This window comes from Pisolithus orientalis (genome assembly GCF_024613125.1).
Source record: "Pisolithus orientalis strain OTSU chromosome Unknown F5J12scaffold_12, whole genome shotgun sequence".
NCBI lineage: Eukaryota > Fungi > Basidiomycota > Agaricomycetes > Boletales > Pisolithaceae > Pisolithus > Pisolithus orientalis.
This window is the reverse complement of record NW_026260793.1, coordinates 592,661-615,274: the sequence shown is the minus strand read 5'-3', so window position 1 is coordinate 615,274 and position 22,614 is coordinate 592,661. Positions and strand designations below refer to the sequence as shown.

Genomic DNA, 22,614 nt, shown 5'->3' with positions numbered 1-22,614 from the left:
ATTGCAAGGCCCCTGTCCAAAGAAAGGGGGGCGTCGTGCCCCTTTGTTGCCGGCTTTGGTGATTTTACCCCATCCGGTACGTTTACGTTCCGTCGCTGCAACGGCAAATGCGATGTAACCGGTTTCATTCCCGCCTGCGGGTGTGGATATCGCGAAAAATAACTTGCCATCAAGGCAGTACGGGCATCCGCAGAGTCATAAGCCGTCATGGTCAGCACAAGGTAATGAGAATAGGCGCGGAGCGGTGGGACCAGCCGCCAAGTGTAGAGGGTGAAATGCTATGATCTGAATCCATCCGTCCAGACTCGCCTTATATCCCTTGCAGGAGACCATGCGCTTTGAGTTCGACATCCGACGAGATAGTGGAATCAGCAATAAAGGCCCGTGATTGCTCTTTATTGAATAGCCCACTCTGTCACATCAAAAGTTGGTGATATCGTTCTCAGCGATCCAGACATTGGCATCCAGTCTCATTGGGTGTGGTGGGCTGGCAACAGTGGAAGGTGGCATCACGCCCACCGAGCAGCCTACTAGCTGTTCCGATCGGACGTGGTCACCAACTTTGGACCACGCTTTGACTGCAAGTGTCCACCAGTAATTGAGAGCTTCAGTAGGATCACCTGAAACAAAGAACCACCTTGCATTATCATGAAACATACCGGTCCAGAATGCTGTAAAGTACACCGCGTGTGCCACACGACAAAATGACATGCAGAAATATCAAAGACAATGTCATTATAAAGGTCTACGAATTGGTTGTTGGCTGCACACTTTGAGATACCGATCGCGCAAGCCATTCGGTAGGGAAGTCCTTTATGCTCGGTCGACGATTTCTGCCTCGTGCGTGTTCACCTTCCTTAGCTTTCATGACCTGCGCTTCTAGGTGTCTCGTGTCGAGGGGCAGATCTTGGTAAGCCTTGTGATTTTCGTCCTGGAGAAGACAATGAAAATGCGAACATGTAGGCAGAACAAAAAGCTCACGTTGGCTTCGGCAACGAGCCCGTCGATCGTGTCACTAATCCATTTCAAGTTCATCGATGGTCGAGGGAAGTCTTCGCACGAAATTTTTATGTAGCCATGCTTCCCCTCTTCGCTGTTGCATTGCACTCCAGAATTCTTCGGCGGCTCTATCGACCAACGCACTCCGGCAAGTAACTTGGCTCTGTGTACAGCAGCCTCATTCTTCAGCGGTAGTTGCGCGACTGGGACCACGACACTACGCTTGACGGTTGCCGGATGACTCTCACCGGCATAGTCCACAGACCGGACGACGAGGGGAGTCGAAGCCGACGGTGGGACGAAAGGCTTGCGGAAGGCTAGAACCTCATTCAGCGATGATGTCTGACGAGTCACTCGCCCTACTTACCAACCAGTTCGGGCAATTCATTTTCGATGAGGCGTAGGTAATGGGCGACCTGTCGCTGCTGGTCCAAGTACATGTGTCCGGTAGCGGGTATATCATCACCCTGAAACTCTGAGAAATCCGCTTCCAAATCCCATTCTGCCAAGTCGTCTGCTAGTGGAATATTGCGCGAAACCCTTTGTCGTGTTCGAGCGACTGAAGAACTGAAGAACCTGGCCGTGCTCAGCAGGGGATTAGCTTGACATCGCAGGGCTCGCCACATTTTTGGGCCAGTGCACCTTCGATTTTGGCTGACATTTCAATGTCTGTGACACAAACAAGTACAAACTTACGTGTTGTAGATAGCTATTAGTGTCACTGTAGCAGTAGTACCACTTGCCATTGATCTCGATCCTATAGGCCGCAGTTCGCTGGTCATGGTAGTAAGTACCTGTCCACGGACTTCACCACCAGAAGGTGCTTCCATCTGTACTTCCAGCGCTTGAAGTTGGAGATCCAAGCAGACCTAGAGAATGTCACGGATCTGAGACCCTCTTCCAACGATTTTGATTTCTTCTTCAAGGTGTTTCAGTCTGATGCCCTTACAGACAAGTACCGTTCATCCATCTATTCAATAGGTCACCTGTACTTCTTGTCATGAGATGCACCCAAAGCCCGTGTCGGTTAATCGTGCGGTGAGTCCCCCCCGTCCCGCTATCTTGATTTGTCGGCCTAACCTCCATTGTCAAATCCTGCTTAGCAAGAGCGCGAGGTTAGCGGAGGCAAGCACGCCACCGCCCATTTCGTTTGGCGTTGTGGAAACTGCAAACGAGAAAGCTCTGCAAAGTTTGACCCCTCCGCTGCTGTTCGTCCCTATAGCGATTCTGGTAACTTTGCGGAACTTCTTGTGATCGAGTGCAGGGGTTTGGAATTTGTTGGTTTTGATCCTGTGAGTTGCGGAGCTCTATCAGTTTTCGACCTAGTTGATGGACCAGCAGAGGGGGACTTGGGCATGCAACGGCACTAAGGGCCAATCATTTGAAGTGGAATTCCAGGACAACGACTGGGTAGACTACGACGAGAACGTGAGTACTATGACATCTGTTACATCCTTTCGCTTATTTTCCGATCCTTCAGGCACGCCTCCCTGTCCAGATCAATTTCAAAGGGAGTCGATGGAGTAGGGCGTAAGAGCACACTGGTTCGTGTTACCCCGTACCGTCGGACATATTGCCCGTAAAGAAATCATCATTCTCATGCAAGCAAAAATGTGAAACTGAATTCGCGCACCAGCGCCAGTACTAAGATCATTGCTATCAATACATCCTGAATTATCGCTAAGAACAGATGAAGCAACATGACCCAAGCATTTGGAAGATAGATGAGGAAGAATCTGGAACCGATCACCTAGTTGGATGGGGTAATATGCAAGATTCAATTCTATGGGTTCACTTGAAGTCGTTGAATGTCCAGCCCTCCGGGAGGATCAGGTATGGATGTTTAATTAATTCAGCGGCGTTTGCACGCAGCTCGGGGTCCCTATATCCTAAGGTGAGTGCCACAAGAAGAAAACAAAGCTGGCTGACACTCACACTGCGAAACACCTGTCTTTGAAATCTCGTGCCAGGTCAGAGAGGATAACGTCCGACGGTATAGGCGGAGATTCTCCGTTGTGCGAAACCTATTTTCGGGGTTGTTAGACATCCGGAATGAATGACAAGCCCGCATCCTTACCTTGTACATTACCGTGAAGAAATCTTCATCCGGCCATGGTCGTCTGCCAGCCCACATTTCAAGGACGACGCACCCAACACTCCATATGTCAACCTTGGAATTGTACCCTCTCCCCCTCTGGCTACCAATTACTTCCGGGGCCATCCAAAAAACGGTGCCCTGCATGGCGGTGAAAGCACCTTGATCATCGTCGGTGCGTTTGGAAATCCCGAAATCAGAAATCTTGCAGATACCAGTCTTTTCGACCAGTATGTTGTCTGCTTTCAAATCCTGCCAAAGAACAAATTTAGACGAATTCAGATATAGGAGACAACGACATGCCCTGTGGATAATATTCTTCGAATGCAAATATGCCAAACCGGAAAGGATTTGAGCGGTAAATGATTTTGTAACGCATTCGTCAAACTTTCCGTGATCTCGCAAGCAGCTGCCAACTGACCCTCCGGGAACGTACTCCAAGAATCTGGAAAATATTGACATTTCTGGTCCGAGAAAAATCAAGAACCTTACATGCTCAAGAAGTTCGGTGTCTCCTCGAATCCAAGGTACGCGACAATATGGGGATGATCGAGGTCCTTCAGCGTCTCACTTTCCATCTTCAGTGCTTGCACGAAGTTGACCTGACGACTGTCGTTCTTGTCACTGGCAGTGGTTGGAATTTCTACCTGTTTCACAGCAATCATCTCGCCGGTGGTAGCATTGAGAGCAAGGTAGACACGGCCATAGGTTCCCTTCCCTATGAGTTCTCCGCGCACCCATTTGAAGATTGCTGTCACGAGGAATTAGGATGGAATCGGGTAACCGAATGGAAAACATACGTCTTGGACCACCAGATGGACTTTCGGGTAATGACTTAGCGTATGTCGGCTTTTTCTGTGAGGTTGTCACTTCTTCAAGACGACCTCCCCAGAGCTTGGTGCTTCTCTTGCGGATCATGTTACTACTGTAAGTAGATTCCACCCTCGATGTGCGATCGATGCGCCTCTTGTGTTCTTCCGCGACAATACGAATGGACTTCTTACCCCGCATGCCTGTTAACCTCTCTCTATCATCAGGAGGAATGCCGTATGCGTGTTCTGTGGCAGTCGGGGACGTTCCGCCCGAGTTCGCATCAATGACCGGTTTGTCAAGGTCATGTTCAGGGAAGAACTCTTCTAGACGGTCGAAAACGTCTTCAGGCGGAGGACGGCGAGCCCAAGTAGACTCTTCGAAGGTGTTACCCTTAAGACCTGTACGAGGACGTGCTTGTCGAGGTTGTGGTTGAAGTTGGGGGATGTAGTCTGGGGGTGGAGGAAAGTTCGGGGGAACGCCGCGAGTATTGGCAATGTGGCTTTGCGTGATGACATTGAGTGCTGGTCGGGGGCTGGGTTGGAGGCTCGCATCTAAACGATTCTTATCCGTCTCGTGCACCATCTGGCTAATTGGCCTACGAGACCACAAGTCTTCAGTCGCGGTACCATAGGAGTCGTTGGAACCGATGCTGTCTTCTTGCAGACTGGAGTCAATCTGCTGAGCGTTTTGCGAGGCAACTAGACTTTTCAGGTCCCAAATCAGCTTATCTCTATCATCTGGCCGGAAAGTTGATTCGGACAAAGTATCTTCCCCGGTTGAAGAGGATAATTGCCTAGATGGAACCATAGTACCAGAAGAGGAATATGAGCCTATGCTGGAGCTTGTGGAAGTGTTCCTCGGACCCGAAGCACCCACAGGGCTGCGAGGAGTGTCTGGGGAGTCACACGAACGCGCTGCTATATTGCTGTAGGCTCCAGGACGCAAGGACGCAGGCAATGTAGGGACCCCATAGCCTTCCTCTCGGAGTGGTGTCTCTCCGAACTTGGAAAGGGACCCAGTGGAGTGAGACGGGTTATGCATACCAGTGTATGCACGTTGAACCTCCCGCTCGCGGGGGGAGTTCTGCAACCGAAGCATCAATCGGCTTGAGATATCTCTGTTGTGAAGGAGATGTGGTTTGTGGTCCCGAACATGACTCCTGGGAAAGTGATGGATAAGCAGCGCCCGAAACATTCGCAGGAGGAGACTGCAAGAAAGATCGTGTGGATTGCCCGGGTTCCGAACTTGCGGGCTCAGCAGCAGACGCTTGGGTGAGCGGAAGAGGCCTGATGGGGATAGGAAGACCAGTACTCGCCGAAACATGCAGTTGCGGGCGACTCGGTGAAGTGCGAAGATGTGGAGCGCCTGTTGGAATTACTTTGAGCATATCCATGCTCTTTGCACTCTTCAGGGGTTTGTCTGATGCCTTCCAGGCGACCATGTGACCAGCTGGTGCAGGTTGTCCACCGCTTCTGCGCGGTGGTTGACGTGGTCGAGGTACAGGAGGTCCATCCAACCTAGGCACCTTCTTTTTAAACGAGGACGATCTGGTCATCACTGTGGAAGACTTATTGTTTGCTGAATCTTGTTCCTTGGGGGGCAGGGCCCATCTCTCGCTGGTCAGGTCATCTGAAGTAGACGGACTGCCTCGACGGCGTTGGTTAGATATTTTCCATCTGCTGAGTGCTCCGAGAGGACTGGGCTGATTGCGTGACCACTCCTTATCCGCATGATCAGTGCTCCGGTCGTTCTCACGGGGGGTTTGTTCAACGTCCCGTGCGTTCGAGCCTCTGCGGACATGCTGACGCGGAGGGGTTAATACATCTTCCGAGACCGGAGGAGAGGGAGATGCAGGTAAAGCTATTCCTTGATTGTGATCAGCCTCAAATTTTCTGCGCCTGTCACCAGAATAAGACAGTTTGGCGGAGGCAGGTGACGGGGGTTGACGATTGTCGTAACGTGGACCCTGGGAAGGCGAGACAAAGCTCCTCGGGAAATTTGCAGCGAACTGCTGAGGGCGTATCGTACTCCTATGCTCGTCCTCAAAATCATCGGATACTGCTGAAGGCTCATAGCCGGTGTCTGGTGCGGGGTCCTCAGAAGAAATGCTCTCTTGACGAGAGGACTTGGATGGTTTCGATCGAGGGACAAGCGGGCCGAAGACAGACGGAGGCGGAGGAATTGACAATACTGGTGAGGTAGGTAAGGAAGATTCCTGTACTCGCGCTTGCGGGTGGCACACGAGAAATTTTAGACTGCCTTCCGCATCTCCGTGGTCTCGGACCAACCGGAATAAGCTCTCGTGGCTCAAGGCTTCTCCCAGAGCTGCCTTGCTCACTTGTGTTCGGTAAATAGCAAACTCAGATGACTGATCTTCGTCTGGAATTTTGAGCTTTGTAGCATAGGTCAGACGAGTAATATCCATAGGATAGGAGTCAAACGTACCTCGGTGAAAATTCGCTCCCAGATGAATGCAGCACTCTTTGGGGATGTTACATCGACAGCCGTATAAGCATGGCAATCGTACGTGACCATGATAACAACAGCTCGGTCCTGTGACTTTGAATTGGGCAAGCGACACGAAGAAGACTACAAGTAAAACTAGTAAGCATTCGGAGAGCAGATACAGAACGATGATTACACACGTTTCCAGATGACTCTGGTTCGATTGGTCGATGCGAAGATGGCCTACGAGACTTCCAGATCTTATCCGAAAGCTTTTGCAAGCGGTTGGGGTGGTGCACTTCTGTGCGCTCATTTACGGAAGAACCGTCATCATGAGTAAACGAAGGGGCTGCGATGTCTGGCGGCACAACCTGACCAGGTGTACTGGGCGGCGGAGTGGATTCGACGGCGTTAGAGCTTTGGCTAGAAGGAGAAGAGAGGGTGGGGTTTGAATGGGAAGACGTGATATGACGAGGGAGGTCCGTTGTTAGGGGCGTGGGGGGCCCCGGTTTTATGGGGCGATAAGGTGACGGCGGAACAGGCGGAGGCGAAGGCTGGTGTAGAGAAGAGTCGGATGTCGGGGGCTGCGGGCGAACTCGACGACGGTCGTCTTCGCTACTGCTTGAGTCGCCTGGATCGGGATTTGAGAGGACGAGTACACGTCGACCTCTCGCGTGGCTGGACCTGTTGTCCTCAGACATGAGAGGGGGAGGCATGCGCTGCTATGCAACGTCGCCTGATCTCCAGATGAACGGATTGCTCGTCAAATCGGGTGAAACGCGCACCAGCTACTATTCGAGGGGCCAGACGGGAAGCTTAGAAGGGTTGGCAGAGTGTGCCAGAAAGAAGGAAAACAAGCTGGGCTGAACTAATGCAACAAAATGCCTCTCGCAGACGATGAGCAAGTGAGAGATCAGCGGACGGCTGACATAAGCAGAGACATGCATGGCCTTAAGACGCTAAGAAACGACGACCACGATGGGTCCACGCGACCCAAGACCCGGCAAGGGCGTGTCCTGGCATGTCCAATCAATTAATCATACATGAGCTCACTGGTCAAGTGACACCCTCTGCATTCCATGAGGAAAACACCAACCATGTGGTGTAACACGTCCACATATCCTAACAGAATAGACTATACGACACTGGCATCACTCGTGCATCGATAACTCCTCGCTCCCTTCCACCTTCTTCCCGCCTCTCCGCAAGTCAATCTGTACCGCAATGCCCTCAGTAAATCCCCAAGATGATAGCATATTATGGCGGGACACTTGCCTTTGGAAAGTCAGCACGCTCCTCAAGCATGCTCTCTCCCCAACAAAGAAGCTTCAGCAGCTGCACTAACTTAACCTCTTTTCCCTGACTAAAACTCTCTAAAATAGCGGCATTCACCTCGCCAGCCGTCTTCATTCGTTGAGCCGGTGACAACAAATCAGTGATCGCAGGCGGTGGCGAAGATGTAGAGTCAAATGCCAAGAGTGCCATGGTCCGTTCCAACTCAGCCAAGAATTCCGGGCTCTCCTCACCCCTCGGTGCCAGTTCATCTTGAGCAAACCGTAAAGCCTCGGCGATGCGGCTCTGTCGTATCAGCTCTATTAGTCTCTGCTGTTGTAGGCGAAAATACAATGCTGGATTTGTATCAAGTATCTGCCCACAACTTATCAGCATCATGCATGGTCACATATCAACAATAATAAGCGGAGGAGCATCATGTTGAAGACTGAAGATTTCGTTTACAGATTTCATCACCGACTTCTTAGAAGTCTGAGAGTGGTGCATGAAACGGATTAATCCTCTGCCACCACCCGCTATGCAGTGCCTCGGTAACGACAAGCTTACCTCTGGATTCAAGTCGTTGACCCGGGTGATCGCTTCCTCGACGTCACCGCGTTGCAAAGCTTCGCGAATTACCATCCTGCTCTCGATACTTTCGAAATCCACGGGGGGAACCACGCCCGCTTCACTACTAAACTCTTCAGCAGCTGACCTATATCCTTCAATGACGAGATAGTCCATAATAAGACGGTTGAGATCACTGGAGAAAACGCTGGCATCAGAATTCTTGCGAACGAAGGAATAATCAAAGGAACAAGACGAAATCAGATAATACATGCAATTTGACACATCAACGTACTCTCAGAGAGATTCCCAATGATGTGTTTCATCCAGTCAAGTACCACAAGGGTTGAACACTCACTCTTTCGTCACATGGACTTCGTGAAGGCGCCGCTCCCATTCCTCCTTGCGTATCGATATCTTGGGAGGCTAAAAGAAAAGGTCACCACACGGATCTCTAAGTGCCAGTTCATCACAGGCGGAAAAGGAAGACAAACCATAAAAACCTACAGCAAGAGATGGTCGCGAAATTTAAACAGCCAACTTATCTTTAGGGCAGGATCCACGGTTTACCGATTGGATTACATAATACATAGGGGCTAATACTATACTTTTGACACCAGTGTTCCACCAGATCTAATCAGGTCGAAGAAACTGTCCTTGTCCACAGCAGCTTTTGGTGGTCGCGTCAGTTCGGGAGACGTATGAGTTGCGTACGATGTACATACACTCTTTGCCTCTCCCTATCAAGTTATCTTTCTGCTTGTTTTTGCGCTTTCCCTTGCCATGGTTGTCCAATGTAGGTGCAGGCAGCGCTGGTTTGCCGGTGCCACGAGCCCCCAATGCCTCTGCTTCTTCCGCTGCCGCTGCCGTCTGTGATTGCTGTATCGAGTTGAAAAGCTTGACAACTGATCCGGGGACAGTCGTTAGCAATACGGAGTAGATTTGCTTTCAGACCTACCTCCTCTTTGCGCTACTTTGCGGAGAGATCGTTCGCTTTCTGCACCCCATCCTTCGATGACACCCCTTATCCGACCTCTATCTTCCTTTTCTTTCCTCTCGACTTGGATCATCTTCCTGGCTTTTAGTTCTAACTTTGCATCATTGCGTCGACGCGCTATGGAAGGCTTTAGAGAAAGCGGGAGGGCAGAGGGTGTCTCCGTCTCCAGGAGAGACTGGAGAATTGTTCCAAACTGCGACGGCCCAGTGGCGCGCCTCTTGCGTTTTAGCGTCCCCTTTGTTTTACTTGCGCTTGCACGAGGAACTTCGTCGTCTGTATCAACCCGCGAGCTGCATTCTTCGGTGCCTTCGCCCTCGGCCGCAGACGAAAAAGCCTCTGACACGACGGATGCACCAGTGTCGTCATCTTCCATCGAGGTTCCCATCTTTCTGACGATGTGTAGTGGTAAAGAGTGAAAGTACGTGGTAACTTATTCCGGTAAGCTCCATGTGACGGCGAAGTGGACTATTAGTGTACTGTCACCGACTCCGAGAGTGATCAGACAAAACAGATCACTAGGGTACCAGAGGGCACCTCACTGTAGTATCCTATTCAAGGTCTTTGTACAACTGTTTCGTTACTGTCCAACTTCCGCGATTTCTTGCAAAAAGTATAACAGCAACCGTTCACTCTCACCCCGACGCGCTCGGGCTGCTTTCTTCCTACCACGACATCTTGTTCGGCCTGCATGGCTGAGCTCCACCATGGGACGCTCCGTCCTTTAGACCTGATCCCAGAACCAGAGCTGCACCCATTGTATCCGAGTCCCAACCAGATTCCTCCGCTGTTATCAACAAATTCCGGGTTGAACCCCTCACAAAAGGCCGAACTCGTCTCCCATTGTCTGTCGCGTGCCTGTCTGTTCAGCGATCTCAGTCTTCTTCAATATCTACTATGCGACAAGCAGGCTCGGTCTTACGTCGATCTCGATTCGCGTGATGACGATGGCCTTGGCCTCCTCAGCCAGACTATACAGGGGTTCGGTGCAGAATCCGAGAGAGACGTTGAACGCGAAGAATGCGTTCGTCTTCTCATCGCCCAAGGTGCTGATGTGCACAGCTATGATCAAGGTACGTAGTTTCGTTTGTTTCTAAGAGCTCTCTCATCTCTCCGGCAGCCGGCTGGACACCCCTTCACCACGCTGCATTGCTGGCACCTCCAACTCTGGTGTCCCATTTGATGACACACGGATGTTCACCGTTCTCGGTGACGCAGAGGCAGTTGACGCCACTTGACATAGTGACAGCTCATACCCCTCTCCCCGGACGCGAGGATATAGCTATTTTGTTAGAAGAGGCCATGCGCAGCGAAGGTTGGACCGGGGGCCGAATGGAGCAGAGACGCAGAGCACTTGATGAACGGATTAAACGGAGAGAAAGACGAAAAGGCATACATCAGAACATAGCCAAGATAATAGAAGTTCCTCCTCAGTGGTGGGGAGATGACGAGACCGAAATGTCATTCGACGAGTCTGACTCTGAAGAGGATGACGATTCCAACGACGAAATATATGTGAGTGGCGAAGGCTCAACTGCTCATGCACAAGGCTGATATCCGGCACAGACACCGTCTTTGGACTTCACGTCTATGCTTGCTTGGTCTCCTCAAGACTTACACGACATTTTCGAAGCGATCATAACAAACTTCCGTGCAACTGCACGGAATACTGAACCTGCCAATGCGCTTTATTTGATGGCGCGCTTCGCGTACCTGATGTGCGATTCAACCTGGTTGGAGGATCTAATCCTCGGGGCCACTGATGTTATCGAGGAGAAATTCTTTGTGAGTGTTGGCTTAGAGTTTCGTTTTCTTACTCCATGGCCTTGCAGAACAACTCAGAAGACGTCACATGTTTGATTTTCTGGCTACACAACGTAGTCATATGGCTTCACCTTATGCAATGCGACAATTCGATAAACGACGCTTGTGAAATGCTGGGATCATTTGAGCTCCTAGAACAAGTGATCAACTCTGTATTTGGTGAAGAGCTTCCTGGCGTCTTCTTGACTCGTGCTGAAAACGTCGATTCCAGTCTTTATCATTCGTTTTGCGGAAAGGAAGATAGACCAATTGTTGGATGCTGCGCTATTGGAGAATTCCTTGATACCTGCCGATACGGTGCAGTTTGAATCCGAGTGGTCGTTTCTGCGGCCGTTCGGCACTAAGAAGAAGGCTCCCAATTCAACCCCAAATGCTTCTATCCGCAACGGAATATCATCACCGCCTCCGCTTCCTCCACCACGTCCTCCATCTCCATCCGTCCAGTTAATCAATGGCCCTCCTACCACTCCGAAGACATTATCTTCACTTCGGCACACTTTTTCTCGTGCGAAGGTGCCAGCCACCCCCACCAGCACAGACAATTTAGAGAGTTCAGCGCCCAACGGTCTGCGGGAGTTGCTTGCTTTCCTTACGGCATTGCATGTACTATTGACGTTATCGGATATCAACCCAGCGCTGACCACGCAATTCTGGTCACAAGTGATGTATTGGACATCAAGTGAGTTGATTGTCATCGAGTGGTGTATACAAATGACCGACTGATTTATGTAGGTGAGATGTTCAATCGTATGCTGACGCGGAAAAAAATTCTATGCAGGTGTGTATTCCATGACCATGTACTTGCGCTACAATCTGAGTAGGTGAAGATCTCGGGCCACCCAGATTGGCATGAATCTGAGCGCGCTTGAAGATTGGATTGATGCCATGGATTTGCCCTGTGGGATTAAAGCACATTTTTCTCCTGTCAAGAACCTTATTACATGGCTGCAGGTATTGGTAGTCTGGTGCTCAATTCCATAACAACTAATAGTTCCTTCTAGCGGCTGTCGTCTATCAGTGATTTCTCAGATCTGGTTGCAACGATACAAGTTATGAGGAACGTCAACCCCCTCCAGGTCGCTAATGTTCTTACTCTTAATTCTATTGTGGTTGATGTTTTCGACTCTAGATGCGGCGTGCCGTTCGCGACTACAAATATGAAGTCAGCGAGGGCCGCATGGATGATGAGTGTATCCAATATCTGACGCAACTACAAAAGGACTGGGAACGGCATCGAGTGAAGATGGGCGTAGAAGCGTTGCGCAAGGAGGTAAGTCGACGCCGTTGATCATCCAAAGTAAGCTGACCTCTGCGAGACAGATCGGCGAACGTGAGCGCGAACACGACTTTGATGACAGTTCTGTTATTAGCGGCAATCCTGGAAACCCCAAAACTCCTAGCGTCTTCACCACAGAAAACACCGCGGATCGACACGGCATCGACCCTCTGTTTAATCGAAGCTTTGACAAATCTACATGGGAGCCCCCGAGGGCTCCTCAGGTATTGGGAGAACTTCTGGACTCTCGCCATATGTTGCCATTATTCCTTCCGTCCGACCCTCGTCGGTTGTCCGCGACCTCAGACAAAACGCATGTTGCGGAGTATGCGAAGCGGCTGGCTGGCTCTCGTCTTGATGCCCACAGTACTGGTCATGCGAGCACACAGGGCCCAATGGGATGGAAATGCCGGAGCTGTAAGGTCCGCAATGTTAGCATCCAAACCCTGCGATGGATCGACAGGTTGAAGCCGCCTTCGAGCTGGGGGAGATCAACTGGTTTGCATCACGCTCATTACGGCGATGACGAGTTGTCGAGTCCAATTAGTGAAACTGAAGGCCTTCACATTGATACTAATGTTCCGCGTGCGACTTCTCAATCTACGCCACTCACTCGCAAACCATCTGCCCGGAGCAGGGGTCACCGTCTGAGCTTGGGAGGGGATCAGTTATCACCGCTCTTGGCTTCATGATGTATTCAAACTCGAGCCTCTTGGGTTCTTTTTATCTCTACCCAATTCACAGACTGGCCTGTATCACATCGCTTTCTTGCATTGTGTAGATCATGTAGATCATGTAAGTGTAGACAGTTGCACCACAGATGCTAAGCTACGGACGAACAATACAGTCCCGGTTACGTCTGTCGCGTTTCTGGTTTGCGTAGGGGAGACTATATCTAAGGCTGTACTCAGACCTGCTCAGGGCAATCTTCCAATGGAAACGTGGAAGTGCAATGTGGCGGTTGTGTGCTTGGATGAATGTATTAGGCTGTGGAGCCCGATGGCAGTGCTGTGACAGCCAAGCCCTTGTGCCTCCTCAAATACAGCACATATCAACGACCTGCCCGTTGCTTAACCTTCTCTCTCACATTTCGCACGGCGCCCCATCAATGGCGCACTCGATTCGGTACGATGACCGCCCAGCATCCCAAGGGTATGCAGATCCCTTCTCAGATGATGCACGAGATGAACCTTTTCGACCTCCTGACTTCTTGTCGCACGGCGAGGCGGATATGTTCGCGACGTCTGGCACGAGTGGTCTTCCTGCCATTGGATCTCCAACCCCCCTTCCTAATACCTCAGACATGACAGAGGCTCAGTTGGTAGCCACTGGTTACCGCCAAATGAACACAACGCCCGCTCCATCTGTAGGACAGCACCTTTCGGTATCGCATCCTGATGTGCCTCCTGCGAGCCCCGGAAATTTAAATGCTGCATACCCCGACGATGACTTGTATTCAGCTTTCCGTCAAAGCTCGATAATGAGCAAGGGAGATGAAGCGTCATTGATCGAAAATTCAACACACAAGGGTCAAACTGTACATTACCAGGACTTAGGTAAGTTCCTGCCACCAACACGCTAACTTGTGTCCTGAAATCGGCTGGCCAGATTATGCAGAGCCAGATCACAAAGAACCAAAACGTGTTGAAGAGAGTCCGGATTCGTGGCAAAAGCTTCTTGGCACCGGGAAGTACCCATTAGAGCAGAGAATCGAAGACAAGAAACGGGGAATTGGTCGGCAGAAATACCCGTTCGTCGGTAAGTCCTGCATTCTGTAGCGTATTGCGCGTACCAATTGATGCAGTATGGGCCTTGACGATTGCCATGGTCGGCGTGTTTATTAATGAGCTGGTGGTGAATGCTAGAGCACAAGGGTCACCTGTGTCACTCAAGGTTTGTGGACTAAATATTCTATCGTTATAGGCAGCGGTTTACAGCTGTTGTCCAGCCCGTCGTGAACCCCATGTTAGGACCATCGGAGAGCGCGCTCATTAATCTCGGTGCTCGCTTCCCGCCCTGTATGAAATCTGTCACGAACATCTCTTCGTCGACTTTAATGCCATGTAGGAAATAACTTGTATGGCTAGTTGTCAATGCTCAGCGCTATTGCTTTAGGCTTGAACGATACTGCAAACCCACCGACGAGCTTATGCACTATTGAAGACGTGTGCGGCTTCGGAGGATGGGGAAACGGAACTCCCAATCAGTGGTTTCGGTGAGAAATTATCTCTGCGTCCAAAGGACTCGTTTTTGACCACAAGAGTACTTAGATTCATCACTCCGATATTCTTGCACGCGGGCATCATTCACATTGCGCTGAACATGCTAGCGCAATTAACTGTGTCTGCACAGGTAGCACATGTGGCTGCTGCTGTGACTAGATGAACTCAACTTATCTTACTAGATTGAGCGCGAAATGGGCTCGGGAGGATTCTTCTTAACTTACTTCGCCGCTGGCATTTTTGGGTATGTTGCAGCCCGTCACACGTCACACTGCTCACACGTTCGATAGCAATGTTTTGGGTGGTAACTTCTCACTAGTTGGTGCGCCATCCGTGGGTGCCAGTGGTGCAATTTTTGGCACAGTTGCAGTTTGTGGTCTTATTCGTGTTTTGTTCTGTGGTATCCTAACACCGACAAAGGTGACGTGGGTGGATTTGTTTGCACATTGGCGTTATCATCATCAGCCACGGAAGAGGGTATGGTTGGACATTACCTGTAGTTCGAGATCTCACACTTGGCGCTTAGCTTGCGTGGATGAGCGTAGAACTCGTATTCGGCATTGCTCTTGGTTATATTCCCTGTAGGTTTCCACTTGCCCCGCGCTTTAACCAATTGACGAACTTACCGGAATCGAGATGTTGATAATTTTGGTCCGTGCTCTTTACTTCGTGTTTGCCACGAGTGCTGACGCCACTTTAGCCCACCTCGGAGGGCTTTGCATGGGTCTTCTTGTTGGAACGACTTTTTACCCAGTCATTAGTCCGACGCGTCGGCACAAGGCTATCATGTGGGCCTTCAGACTTGCGGCTATTCCATTGGCAGTTGTCCTGTTCGTAGTCCTTGTACGCAACTTCTACACTTCAGATCCGTATGCCGGTATGTGCCCTGTGCAGATTGCCTGCATCAACTCATGAACTGTCACTAGCATGCTCTGGCTGTCGATACTTGTCTTGCATACCCTTGTCGTCCAATGACTACTGCCAAGGGACTGGTATGTCTGAAATTTAATTTTTCTGCTGGCCTTTTCGACAGATTATTCCAGGTTTCACTTACTCAACGACGACCACCGGAGGGTCTAGTATATAGTCTTTTTGCCTTTTTTCTTAGAACGGACTTGCCAGTAAGGCATCATCGGACACTCATGTAGTGAAGGACGATGTTTAGGTGTTGTTCAATACTTACATAATTTGCAAATGTTTTTGCGAGTGTATACCGTAATGAATGAATTAACTTAACGGACTTCTGTGGCCGTATCACCTTTTCTTGCAGTTGCAGCCTCACTTTTCATGATCGCAGGCAACTTTTAAGCTTTTCTCAACCTCATGACAAGAACGAGACTGGGACCGTTATGGCACGACCATCTGGTCCTGCTCATCATCGTGTTCTCAGTTCTGTTAGGATTGCTGCGGTTGTTTCTGTTTGGTATCTGTACATGGGCGAATATATCTCGTCTTCTGCTCATACATCGTTTCAGACCAACTGGACCCCACCCGTTGCGATGCACTATTAACAAAGGGAAGTTGGTTAGACGATGCCCATCGCAACTGGCAGCCAGAAGGCGAGTACGAGTCCTGCGTTGGCCTGCGTTTATTCATCTCTAGTACCCTAGGTTGTATGTTACATTTCTACAAAGCCGCAGAAGCCTCTCGTTGTCTTGCATCTCGACATGTCGCTTTTGTGGGTGACTCCGTAACACGGACATTGTACTTCCAATTCATCCACATCGTTGACCCCAAACTACCGAGTGCACCCCCTCAAGATGATCGGAAGCATACCGACTTTTCCTTTGTCGCGGACTCTAATGTTACTCTTGACTTCGTCTGGGATCCATTTCTGAACACGTCATCTGCCCTAGCCTTAATCAATCCCCATGAACACCACAGTTGGAAATTCGAGCCCCCAGGTGCCTGCTCTTTTAGTCGTTGGGTCGGGCCTTTGGTACCTTCGCTACGCTAATACATCCGGAGGCCTGCCTGCATGGGAGGCAATGGTCGACGAACATATTACGGCCGTATCTGCAGCCCCAGTCAAACCTGCAGAAACAACGGTTTTTCTTCCCGTCGAAGATGTTGTTGCCTCGAAACTGTCACCGGAGCGGTACAGTACCATGCGTTCGCCGGACATAGATGCAATGAACTCCGACCTCTACCATCGCATTAAACCATCACATGTTGGCTCTCTGTGGCAGTTCTCCGGAGCCATGGAAGCTGCACCGGTCTTGTTTCCTCTCGTTTTTAATCAAATGCTAGACGACTCTCAAACGGAGGATGGATTACATTTCTCGGATTCCGTGGTCAAAACACAGGCCAACATTCTACTTAATCTACGCTGTAACAATGAGTGGCCCAAGATTCCCCCCATGGATAAGACTTGTTGTCGGGCGTACCCTTGGCCATCGACGATGCAATTCATCGTTCTTACTATCATTGCGGTGCGGACCTGCATCTCTGTTCGATTATGTAGGTGTACTCCAAGTTAATGCTTCATCCCGAACCAGTCTTACCATTACTTAGGGCTTCAGAGTGCTGGCAAGGGTGGCGTTAACAGCAAAAACTACCTTGCACTAGCAGTGTTCGGAGCCACTGTTTGCATGATATACCTCGCGGACCGCACTGGATTATGGCTTAAGGAGCAGAAAGAATTTAGCTCCTTGCCCTTCGCCTTCCTTTTCTTGGCATCCCTTCTCGTAGGAATGGCGACCCTTCATCGAGCTGACAAGGATTTGGGCTTCTTAAACCGTGATCAAAGTGACGAATGGAAGGGATGGATGCAGAGTGTGTCCTTCTGATCCACCTGTTTAATGGAGATCTAACATGTTCCTAGTCGCAATTCTGATTTATCATTATTTTGGAGCATCCAAAATATCTGGTATTTATAATCCGATCCGCGTCCTAGTTGCCGCATACCTGTTTATGACTGGTTATGGACACACTACCTTTTACCTGAAGAAAGCAGATTTCAGCTTTCTTCGTGTCGCGCAGGTAAGTGCGGAGTGTTATGTCCAAGACGGAAACATATGTTGACGTTGCTTTTCTCTTTGCAGGTTATGGTTCGATTGAACCTCCTCACGCTTGTGCTGGTGTATACCATGAACACGAATTACCTTTCATACTACTTCACGCCGCTGGTTTCTATGTGGTTCATGATCATCTACGGCACGATGGCGATCGGTTCCCAACTGAACGGCAACAGCCTTTTCCTCGTTTGCAAGATCCTGTTGTCCATGGCCATGTTTGCAATTTTCATGCGCCAGAACTGGCCGCTGGAGTCGCTGTTCACGGTGCTCAAGCAGTTATTTAACATCGACTGGTCTGTGCGCGAATGGCATTTCCGAGTGACGCTCGACCAATACATAGTTTATTGGGGGATGTTGACTGCTGTCGCAGTTGTGAAAATCCGTGAATATCACCTCACCGACCATCCTTTGTGGCCCGCGCTGGTCAAGGTGGGATGTGGCTGTTCCGTCCTCACCTTACTCTGGTTCACTGGCTTCGAACTTCTGCAAGAAAGCAAGTTTACATACAATTCATGGCACCCTTACATCTCATTTCTACCGATAACCGCATTCGTCATTCTGCGCAATGCTACACCACTCTTACGATCTTCCTCGTCCCGCGCCTTTGCGTTCGTAGGAAAGTGTTCGCTGGAGACCTTCATCATTCAGTTCCACCTCTGGCTCGCTGGAGACACGAAGGGCATTCTTCTCGTTATTCCCGGTACCAGATGGCGACCACTGAATTTCGTTCTCACATCCCTCGTTTTCATCTACGTGTCGCATCAAGCTGCATGGGCTAGCGGGGAGATCACGTCGTGGGTCTGCGATCCACGCGACCAAACGCTACCGACGAGCAATCGGGAGGTGCCTGGGCACGGGTATAGCGAACATGCTACCAGTGAGTGTGTAGAAGCTGTCCGTCTGGTGCGGCCAGGTGAGGATCCCACGAGTAGTGGGGAGGACTGCCCTGAAACCGACACCTCTGTACACTCCCAGCACTGGTTAAAAGATTTAACACGAGTGGCGCAGTGTCAGTCAACTATTATCAAGGCCTGGAATCACAGCCAGCTCGAGGTGAAAGTCAGAGTTGGGCTTGCCGTCGTGTTTATGTGGATAGCCAACATGTTATGGACAAACTCTTAACTCGTAAAAGAACGGACTATAGACATGATGGGTCCTACAATAGTATTATACGATAGTTAATATTCGCCCGATATCCCTATACCGTGCTTCGTGTACGTTGGCATTCTGTGGAAAAGCAAGATTAGCAAGAGTTCGGAATCTCGATGCGCAAGGATCAGTATTAGCATGGATGCTCATCAACGCTTGCCCCAAGGACAAGGTCAGGGCTTGACTTCTATTTTATTGCATCACATGGAAGTAGATTGGTTAAATTAACCCACCTCTAGGAAACTTGACGCAGATGGGACTAATAACTTCGTTGATTAGTGACATGAATTACAATGGAACAGAAGAAGCTCAGAAATTTGGGTATAAGAGATGACTCACAAGCCCATATGGGCTTCGACGTAGCGATTCATTGGCTCGTCACAGCGAGAAGTCGCCACCGGGAAGCCGTACTCACCTCTGAAAAGCGCCAGGACAAAGAAAAAGAAAAAAAGATGGGCTTGGGAACAAACTACCAATTTTTATAGCACGTGATCATGAATGAGGGCCGGTCGGCTTTGTCGTGCCGCGTTGCAACGGGCTGGACAAGGATGGTACTCGTACTCGTATACCGACATTACATCCCTCAATATCAACCATTCCTGGCCATCGCTCACCACCATGGCGAACGTTGTCCACCCACAGTTGGACTTTCTTCATAACCCTGCCAGCCACCCCAGCTCACGGTTTGGGTTTGGCTTCGCACTATCTGGCGGTCCGCCTTTTATGAATCCAGGCAAGCAAGAACCTGGACACAAACAACCAGTTGCCTTTCAGCAACTTACTTCCCACATGAATATCCCCCATCAAATTCAACGGGTACAGAAACGTCGTCACGAGCCGGATGAAGAGCCAGACTCATTTCGCCAGGCGGGGAGGGATGTCACAATGGACCGAAGCCCCACGCCAGAGCGACCGAGACGTGCGGTGCCAAAGCGGGCAAGGGTGGCAAACCCTACCGATGCAAACGGCGAATCTAATACAAAAGAAAGCAAGCAACGAAATGAAGAGGAAGACGTGGACGTTGGCATTCTACTTGGTATGTTCATGCATGTGCTGGGCGTCCCTGGTTCCCTGAAATTCTCTCCGCAGCTAGCTTACCTCCCCAGTCTCTGCTGCCACTCTTGAACGCTATGCTCAATGCACAACCCTCGCTCAAGTCACTTATTTTACCCCTGATACCACCTCCAACACTCGAGATCACGTTACAAGCTTTGGACCACTCCGCCAGAAAATTACGAGATGCCTATCCATATTCTAGTACGCCAACCTTCACACCTGTCTCCACCACACCCTCCCTAGGGTTCGGATTCGGATTTGGGTCGCAGAAATCGAATCTGAACAATGTTGATCATCAAAGCGTAACTGATGGCAGTCAGATGCGAGAATCTTACATTTTATCTCGGCTGCGACCACATATCAATGACTTTGTATCTGTCTGCATGTCTTACGTGCCTTATTTCTCCTATGTTCGCGCTGCTGAAGCTTCTGCCAATGGCTCCGGCTCCTCTTCCCGAAGCCACTCGACAACCCTGCAGTTGCAACATAAAGACAAATCGCATCCATCCGAAACTTTCCTATTTCTCTCTGCCCTCACAACACACATTCTTTCTCAACCGCCTCTTACGCAGTCTTCGCTTGTGCCACTATTAATGCCCCGTCTATCGCAAGAATGGATGACTTGGATAGACAGGATAGATGAAGTAGTTAACAGCGAGGGAGGGATGTTCGGAGGAGAAACTGTCCGCGCATGGGAAAGAACATTGGATGAATTCGCAGATGCAAGGGGCCCTGACGGCTGGAGTGTCATGAAGGACATAAGGGATCGTTGGGTAGCCAAGGTTGGTTGGTTGGTTGGGCGGAGTGTGCAGCAGGCAATGGACGAACTCTAATGACTATAGTGGTTTATTTCCTTCCTTTATTCACTTGGATCTTCGGAGGGTCAGATACACATCACACGTTCTATCTGTAGCACAATACACATGTCTGTTCATGCCAAGCTGGTGTCCCCGACAGGAGTAGTTGATGACTGGTTATAGTATATCGTTTGGCACTGTTTGGTCTAAACGTCAACACTTCTGAAAACTACGAACACAAGTTTCCTGGTCGCAGCAAAGCTTCGAGACTGCTGTAAGTACAAAGAGGCCAGTGTTTGAACCAAGTAATCAATGGATTTTCAGTTGCTACTCATGCATGCTTCATCATGCCGCCCATTTGGTCTCTACTCCAAGTGTGACACCGTTGTCATCGGTCTTGCAGTCCGCCGCTGCCCGTGCATGGACTCGACGCGCTCATATCAGCGACATCCGCTTGACTACCAAGAGAAGGCTGGATACGCCCGGTTCTAGTCACCGCGTCCTCATTCCCTCTTCGCGCTTCCTTCACAAACCCAGGGTAACTGAGCTTCCTCCTATGCAGGGGCCCACCGGTGTCCAGTCCATTGATCCAGACACACTATCTGAGCACGATATGAACTGGACAGACCCAGGGAAGGCAGATCCTATGCGTTACCTAGACCCTCCTGCAGAGAGCACGCCCCTGGTCACCTCAACCTCCCGAGAGAATGTTTTAATTCCTCAGTTTCTTGTCCCAACGTCGCAGAAGTCACTTTATCGAAACCTTTTGCGGATCACCGCGTCCAATTCACACTCCATGAAAACTGCAATAAACTACCATTTTCGTTACCCTAAAGCTTTCCGGTCTGCACGTTCCTACAACTTTCTTATCAACCTAGCAATTCGACATGCAGCATTCGGAACAGCGATGCGCCTTCTTCTTTCCATGCGAGAGGAGCTCATACCCGCAAATATGGAAACGTGGAAATTGATTGTTAGGTGGCTAGTACGCACAGGCCGATGGGATGAAGCCCGGGAGCGCGTTTCCCGCGTTTCCCGACGGTTATTGGGCCGGCAGCCTACAGTTAAACAATCCGCATCCTCATACCATTCCACTGCCTCTATGGCTGGAGCTTTTTGGCTCGCAGAAGCGCGGTGCTCTTCGATACTACGATAGACGTAGGGTCTCAGCCGCCGTCAGATATGAGAAGTGCGGTTCACGGGGACCCTCGCGGATAAATCTACGACCATGTCCATCCCATATATCACCGGTTGCAGCCATGTTTCATTACCAAGTGCTCATGAAGGCCTTTCCCTTACTTACTTCTGAAATTCGACCACGGATTATTCTCATTCTCTCACGCATAATGATAGAAACGGGCCATCGACAACTTGCATGCTCAATGGCCTCCTCTTATCTGAAGAACCTTCCATTGCGCATCAGGCCCTGCCATCGACGGACGATTCTGAACATCATTCATCTACATATGTGTACCCTTCCCATCAAGCACGGACTCTCACGTCATTTTACCCAACGCCGCATTCTCTTCGACTTTCTTGGTGTCTGCCCTAGTTTCAAACCGTCACCGATGTCGTTATTCCTGTTGTTAGGAAGTTTACGCGGTTCCCGTCGCTGTGGGACGCTAGCTCTCCAGTGTTTGCGAAAATTTCGGCAACAGTGGGGACCACATATCGAGTCTGGCATGGTCAGGAGACGTGTTGTCAGCCTTGCTTTGAAAGAAGGCCGTTTAGACATTGCAGAAGATATCCTTCGAAGCGAGAAAACGGCTCGCATGATTAAGCACGGATGGAGGTTGCAAATCGAAGTATTTGGAGATCCCCCTTCGTGGTCCTCGTACAAGGCGCAACGAAGATGGCCACTTCGAAGTTATTTTAGTCGTGAGGGTGTAGAGAACCGGAGATGGTCGTTGCTGGAGAAGAAATTCCTGCGGATGAAGGAACGAAGCGACAGCCAAAAACAACCATTATTATAGCCCTCTGTTTTTACCCAAATCTTGTGGTAGTCGGAGCCGTTTACCCCCATTTTAGAGGTCGCTCGACTCAACATGTTACAGAAGTGAGATAGCGCTCAAAAGTAGATACCGCAAG

General features: G+C 50.1%; 11 protein-coding genes across 11 annotated transcripts; 6 read left to right on the top strand and 5 right to left on the bottom strand.

Annotated features, from left to right (window-relative positions):
• Positions 1-615: 615 nt before the first annotated feature.
• Positions 616-1,628, bottom strand: F5J12DRAFT_767964 (mitochondrial ribosomal subunit protein-domain-containing protein; the record flags this gene model as incomplete). Its single annotated transcript, XM_051742211.1, has 3 exons — positions 616-931; positions 982-1,316; positions 1,367-1,628. The coding sequence occupies 3 exons, from the start codon at positions 1,623-1,625 to the stop codon at positions 746-748; spliced, it is 780 nt and encodes a 259-aa protein (XP_051600561.1). The 3' UTR covers positions 616-745.
• Positions 1,629-1,779: 151 nt separating this feature from the next.
• On the top strand, positions 1,780-2,533 carry F5J12DRAFT_892252 (DUF866-domain-containing protein; the record flags this gene model as incomplete). The annotated part of the gene is made up of 6 exons (XM_051747559.1): positions 1,780-1,785; positions 1,842-1,925; positions 1,981-2,037; positions 2,103-2,291; positions 2,341-2,427; positions 2,480-2,533. 6 exons carry the CDS (start codon positions 1,780-1,782, stop codon positions 2,531-2,533), a joined length of 477 nt encoding a protein of 158 aa, XP_051600560.1.
• Positions 2,534-2,790: 257 nt separating this feature from the next.
• F5J12DRAFT_905354 (kinase-like domain-containing protein) lies at positions 2,791-4,714 on the bottom strand (the record flags this gene model as incomplete). Its single annotated transcript, XM_051748647.1, has 6 exons — positions 2,791-2,881; positions 2,935-3,023; positions 3,077-3,346; positions 3,398-3,539; positions 3,587-3,845; positions 3,895-4,714. 6 exons carry the CDS (start codon positions 4,712-4,714, stop codon positions 2,791-2,793), a joined length of 1,671 nt encoding a protein of 556 aa, XP_051600559.1.
• F5J12DRAFT_69911 (uncharacterized protein) lies at positions 4,641-7,391 on the bottom strand. The gene is made up of 3 exons (XM_051740477.1): positions 6,553-7,391; positions 6,353-6,496; positions 4,641-6,299 (listed from the first exon to the last, which is right to left on the bottom strand). Exons 1-3 carry the CDS (start codon positions 7,066-7,068, stop codon positions 4,941-4,943), a joined length of 2,019 nt encoding a protein of 672 aa, XP_051600558.1. The 5' UTR covers positions 7,069-7,391; the 3' UTR covers positions 4,641-4,940.
• F5J12DRAFT_827602 (CTLH/CRA C-terminal to lish motif domain-containing protein) lies at positions 7,366-8,688 on the bottom strand. The gene is made up of 4 exons (XM_051745569.1): positions 8,550-8,688; positions 8,192-8,387; positions 7,628-7,999; positions 7,366-7,566 (listed from the first exon to the last, which is right to left on the bottom strand). Exons 2-4 carry the CDS (start codon positions 8,366-8,368, stop codon positions 7,504-7,506), a joined length of 612 nt encoding a protein of 203 aa, XP_051600557.1. The 5' UTR covers positions 8,369-8,387; positions 8,550-8,688; the 3' UTR covers positions 7,366-7,503.
• A 105-nt stretch (positions 8,689-8,793) lies between these two features.
• Positions 8,794-9,561, bottom strand: F5J12DRAFT_719843 (Rrp15p-domain-containing protein; the record flags this gene model as incomplete). Its single annotated transcript, XM_051741197.1, has 3 exons — positions 8,794-8,861; positions 8,917-9,096; positions 9,150-9,561. 3 exons carry the CDS (start codon positions 9,559-9,561, stop codon positions 8,794-8,796), a joined length of 660 nt encoding a protein of 219 aa, XP_051600556.1.
• Positions 9,562-9,752: 191 nt separating this feature from the next.
• F5J12DRAFT_69962 (DIL domain-containing protein) lies at positions 9,753-13,210 on the top strand. Its single transcript, XM_051740481.1, has 10 exons — positions 9,753-10,258; positions 10,306-10,700; positions 10,752-10,970; positions 11,018-11,168; positions 11,221-11,688; positions 11,742-11,787; positions 11,837-11,960; positions 12,011-12,085; positions 12,139-12,279; positions 12,330-13,210. Exons 1-10 carry the CDS (start codon positions 9,877-9,879, stop codon positions 12,975-12,977), a joined length of 2,649 nt encoding a protein of 882 aa, XP_051600555.1. The 5' UTR covers positions 9,753-9,876; the 3' UTR covers positions 12,978-13,210.
• A 417-nt stretch (positions 13,211-13,627) lies between these two features.
• F5J12DRAFT_719658 (uncharacterized protein) lies at positions 13,628-15,516 on the top strand (the record flags this gene model as incomplete). Its single annotated transcript, XM_051741181.1, has 13 exons — positions 13,628-13,841; positions 13,894-14,043; positions 14,090-14,178; positions 14,234-14,348; positions 14,401-14,500; positions 14,556-14,637; positions 14,690-14,751; positions 14,798-14,876; positions 14,928-14,984; positions 15,034-15,088; positions 15,144-15,158; positions 15,208-15,384; positions 15,434-15,516. The coding sequence occupies 13 exons, from the start codon at positions 13,628-13,630 to the stop codon at positions 15,514-15,516; spliced, it is 1,278 nt and encodes a 425-aa protein (XP_051600554.1).
• A 227-nt stretch (positions 15,517-15,743) lies between these two features.
• On the top strand, positions 15,744-19,100 carry F5J12DRAFT_827549 (10 TM acyl transferase domain found in Cas1p-domain-containing protein). The gene is made up of 7 exons (XM_051745568.1): positions 15,744-15,930; positions 15,983-16,066; positions 16,118-16,349; positions 16,405-16,967; positions 17,022-17,282; positions 17,332-17,489; positions 17,552-19,100. Exons 1-7 carry the CDS (start codon positions 15,831-15,833, stop codon positions 18,644-18,646), a joined length of 2,493 nt encoding a protein of 830 aa, XP_051600553.1. The 5' UTR covers positions 15,744-15,830; the 3' UTR covers positions 18,647-19,100.
• A 127-nt stretch (positions 19,101-19,227) lies between these two features.
• On the top strand, positions 19,228-20,703 carry F5J12DRAFT_741617 (uncharacterized protein). Its single transcript, XM_051742030.1, has 2 exons — positions 19,228-19,709; positions 19,763-20,703. The coding sequence occupies exons 1-2, from the start codon at positions 19,292-19,294 to the stop codon at positions 20,560-20,562; spliced, it is 1,218 nt and encodes a 405-aa protein (XP_051600552.1). The 5' UTR covers positions 19,228-19,291; the 3' UTR covers positions 20,563-20,703.
• Positions 20,704-21,172: 469 nt separating this feature from the next.
• F5J12DRAFT_719801 (uncharacterized protein) lies at positions 21,173-22,499 on the top strand (the record flags this gene model as incomplete). The annotated part of the gene is given in 2 exon segments (XM_051741195.1): positions 21,173-21,567; positions 21,584-22,499. The coding sequence occupies 2 exon segments, from the start codon at positions 21,173-21,175 to the stop codon at positions 22,497-22,499; spliced, it is 1,311 nt and encodes a 436-aa protein (XP_051600551.1).
• Between the last annotated feature and the right edge of the window lie 115 nt (positions 22,500-22,614).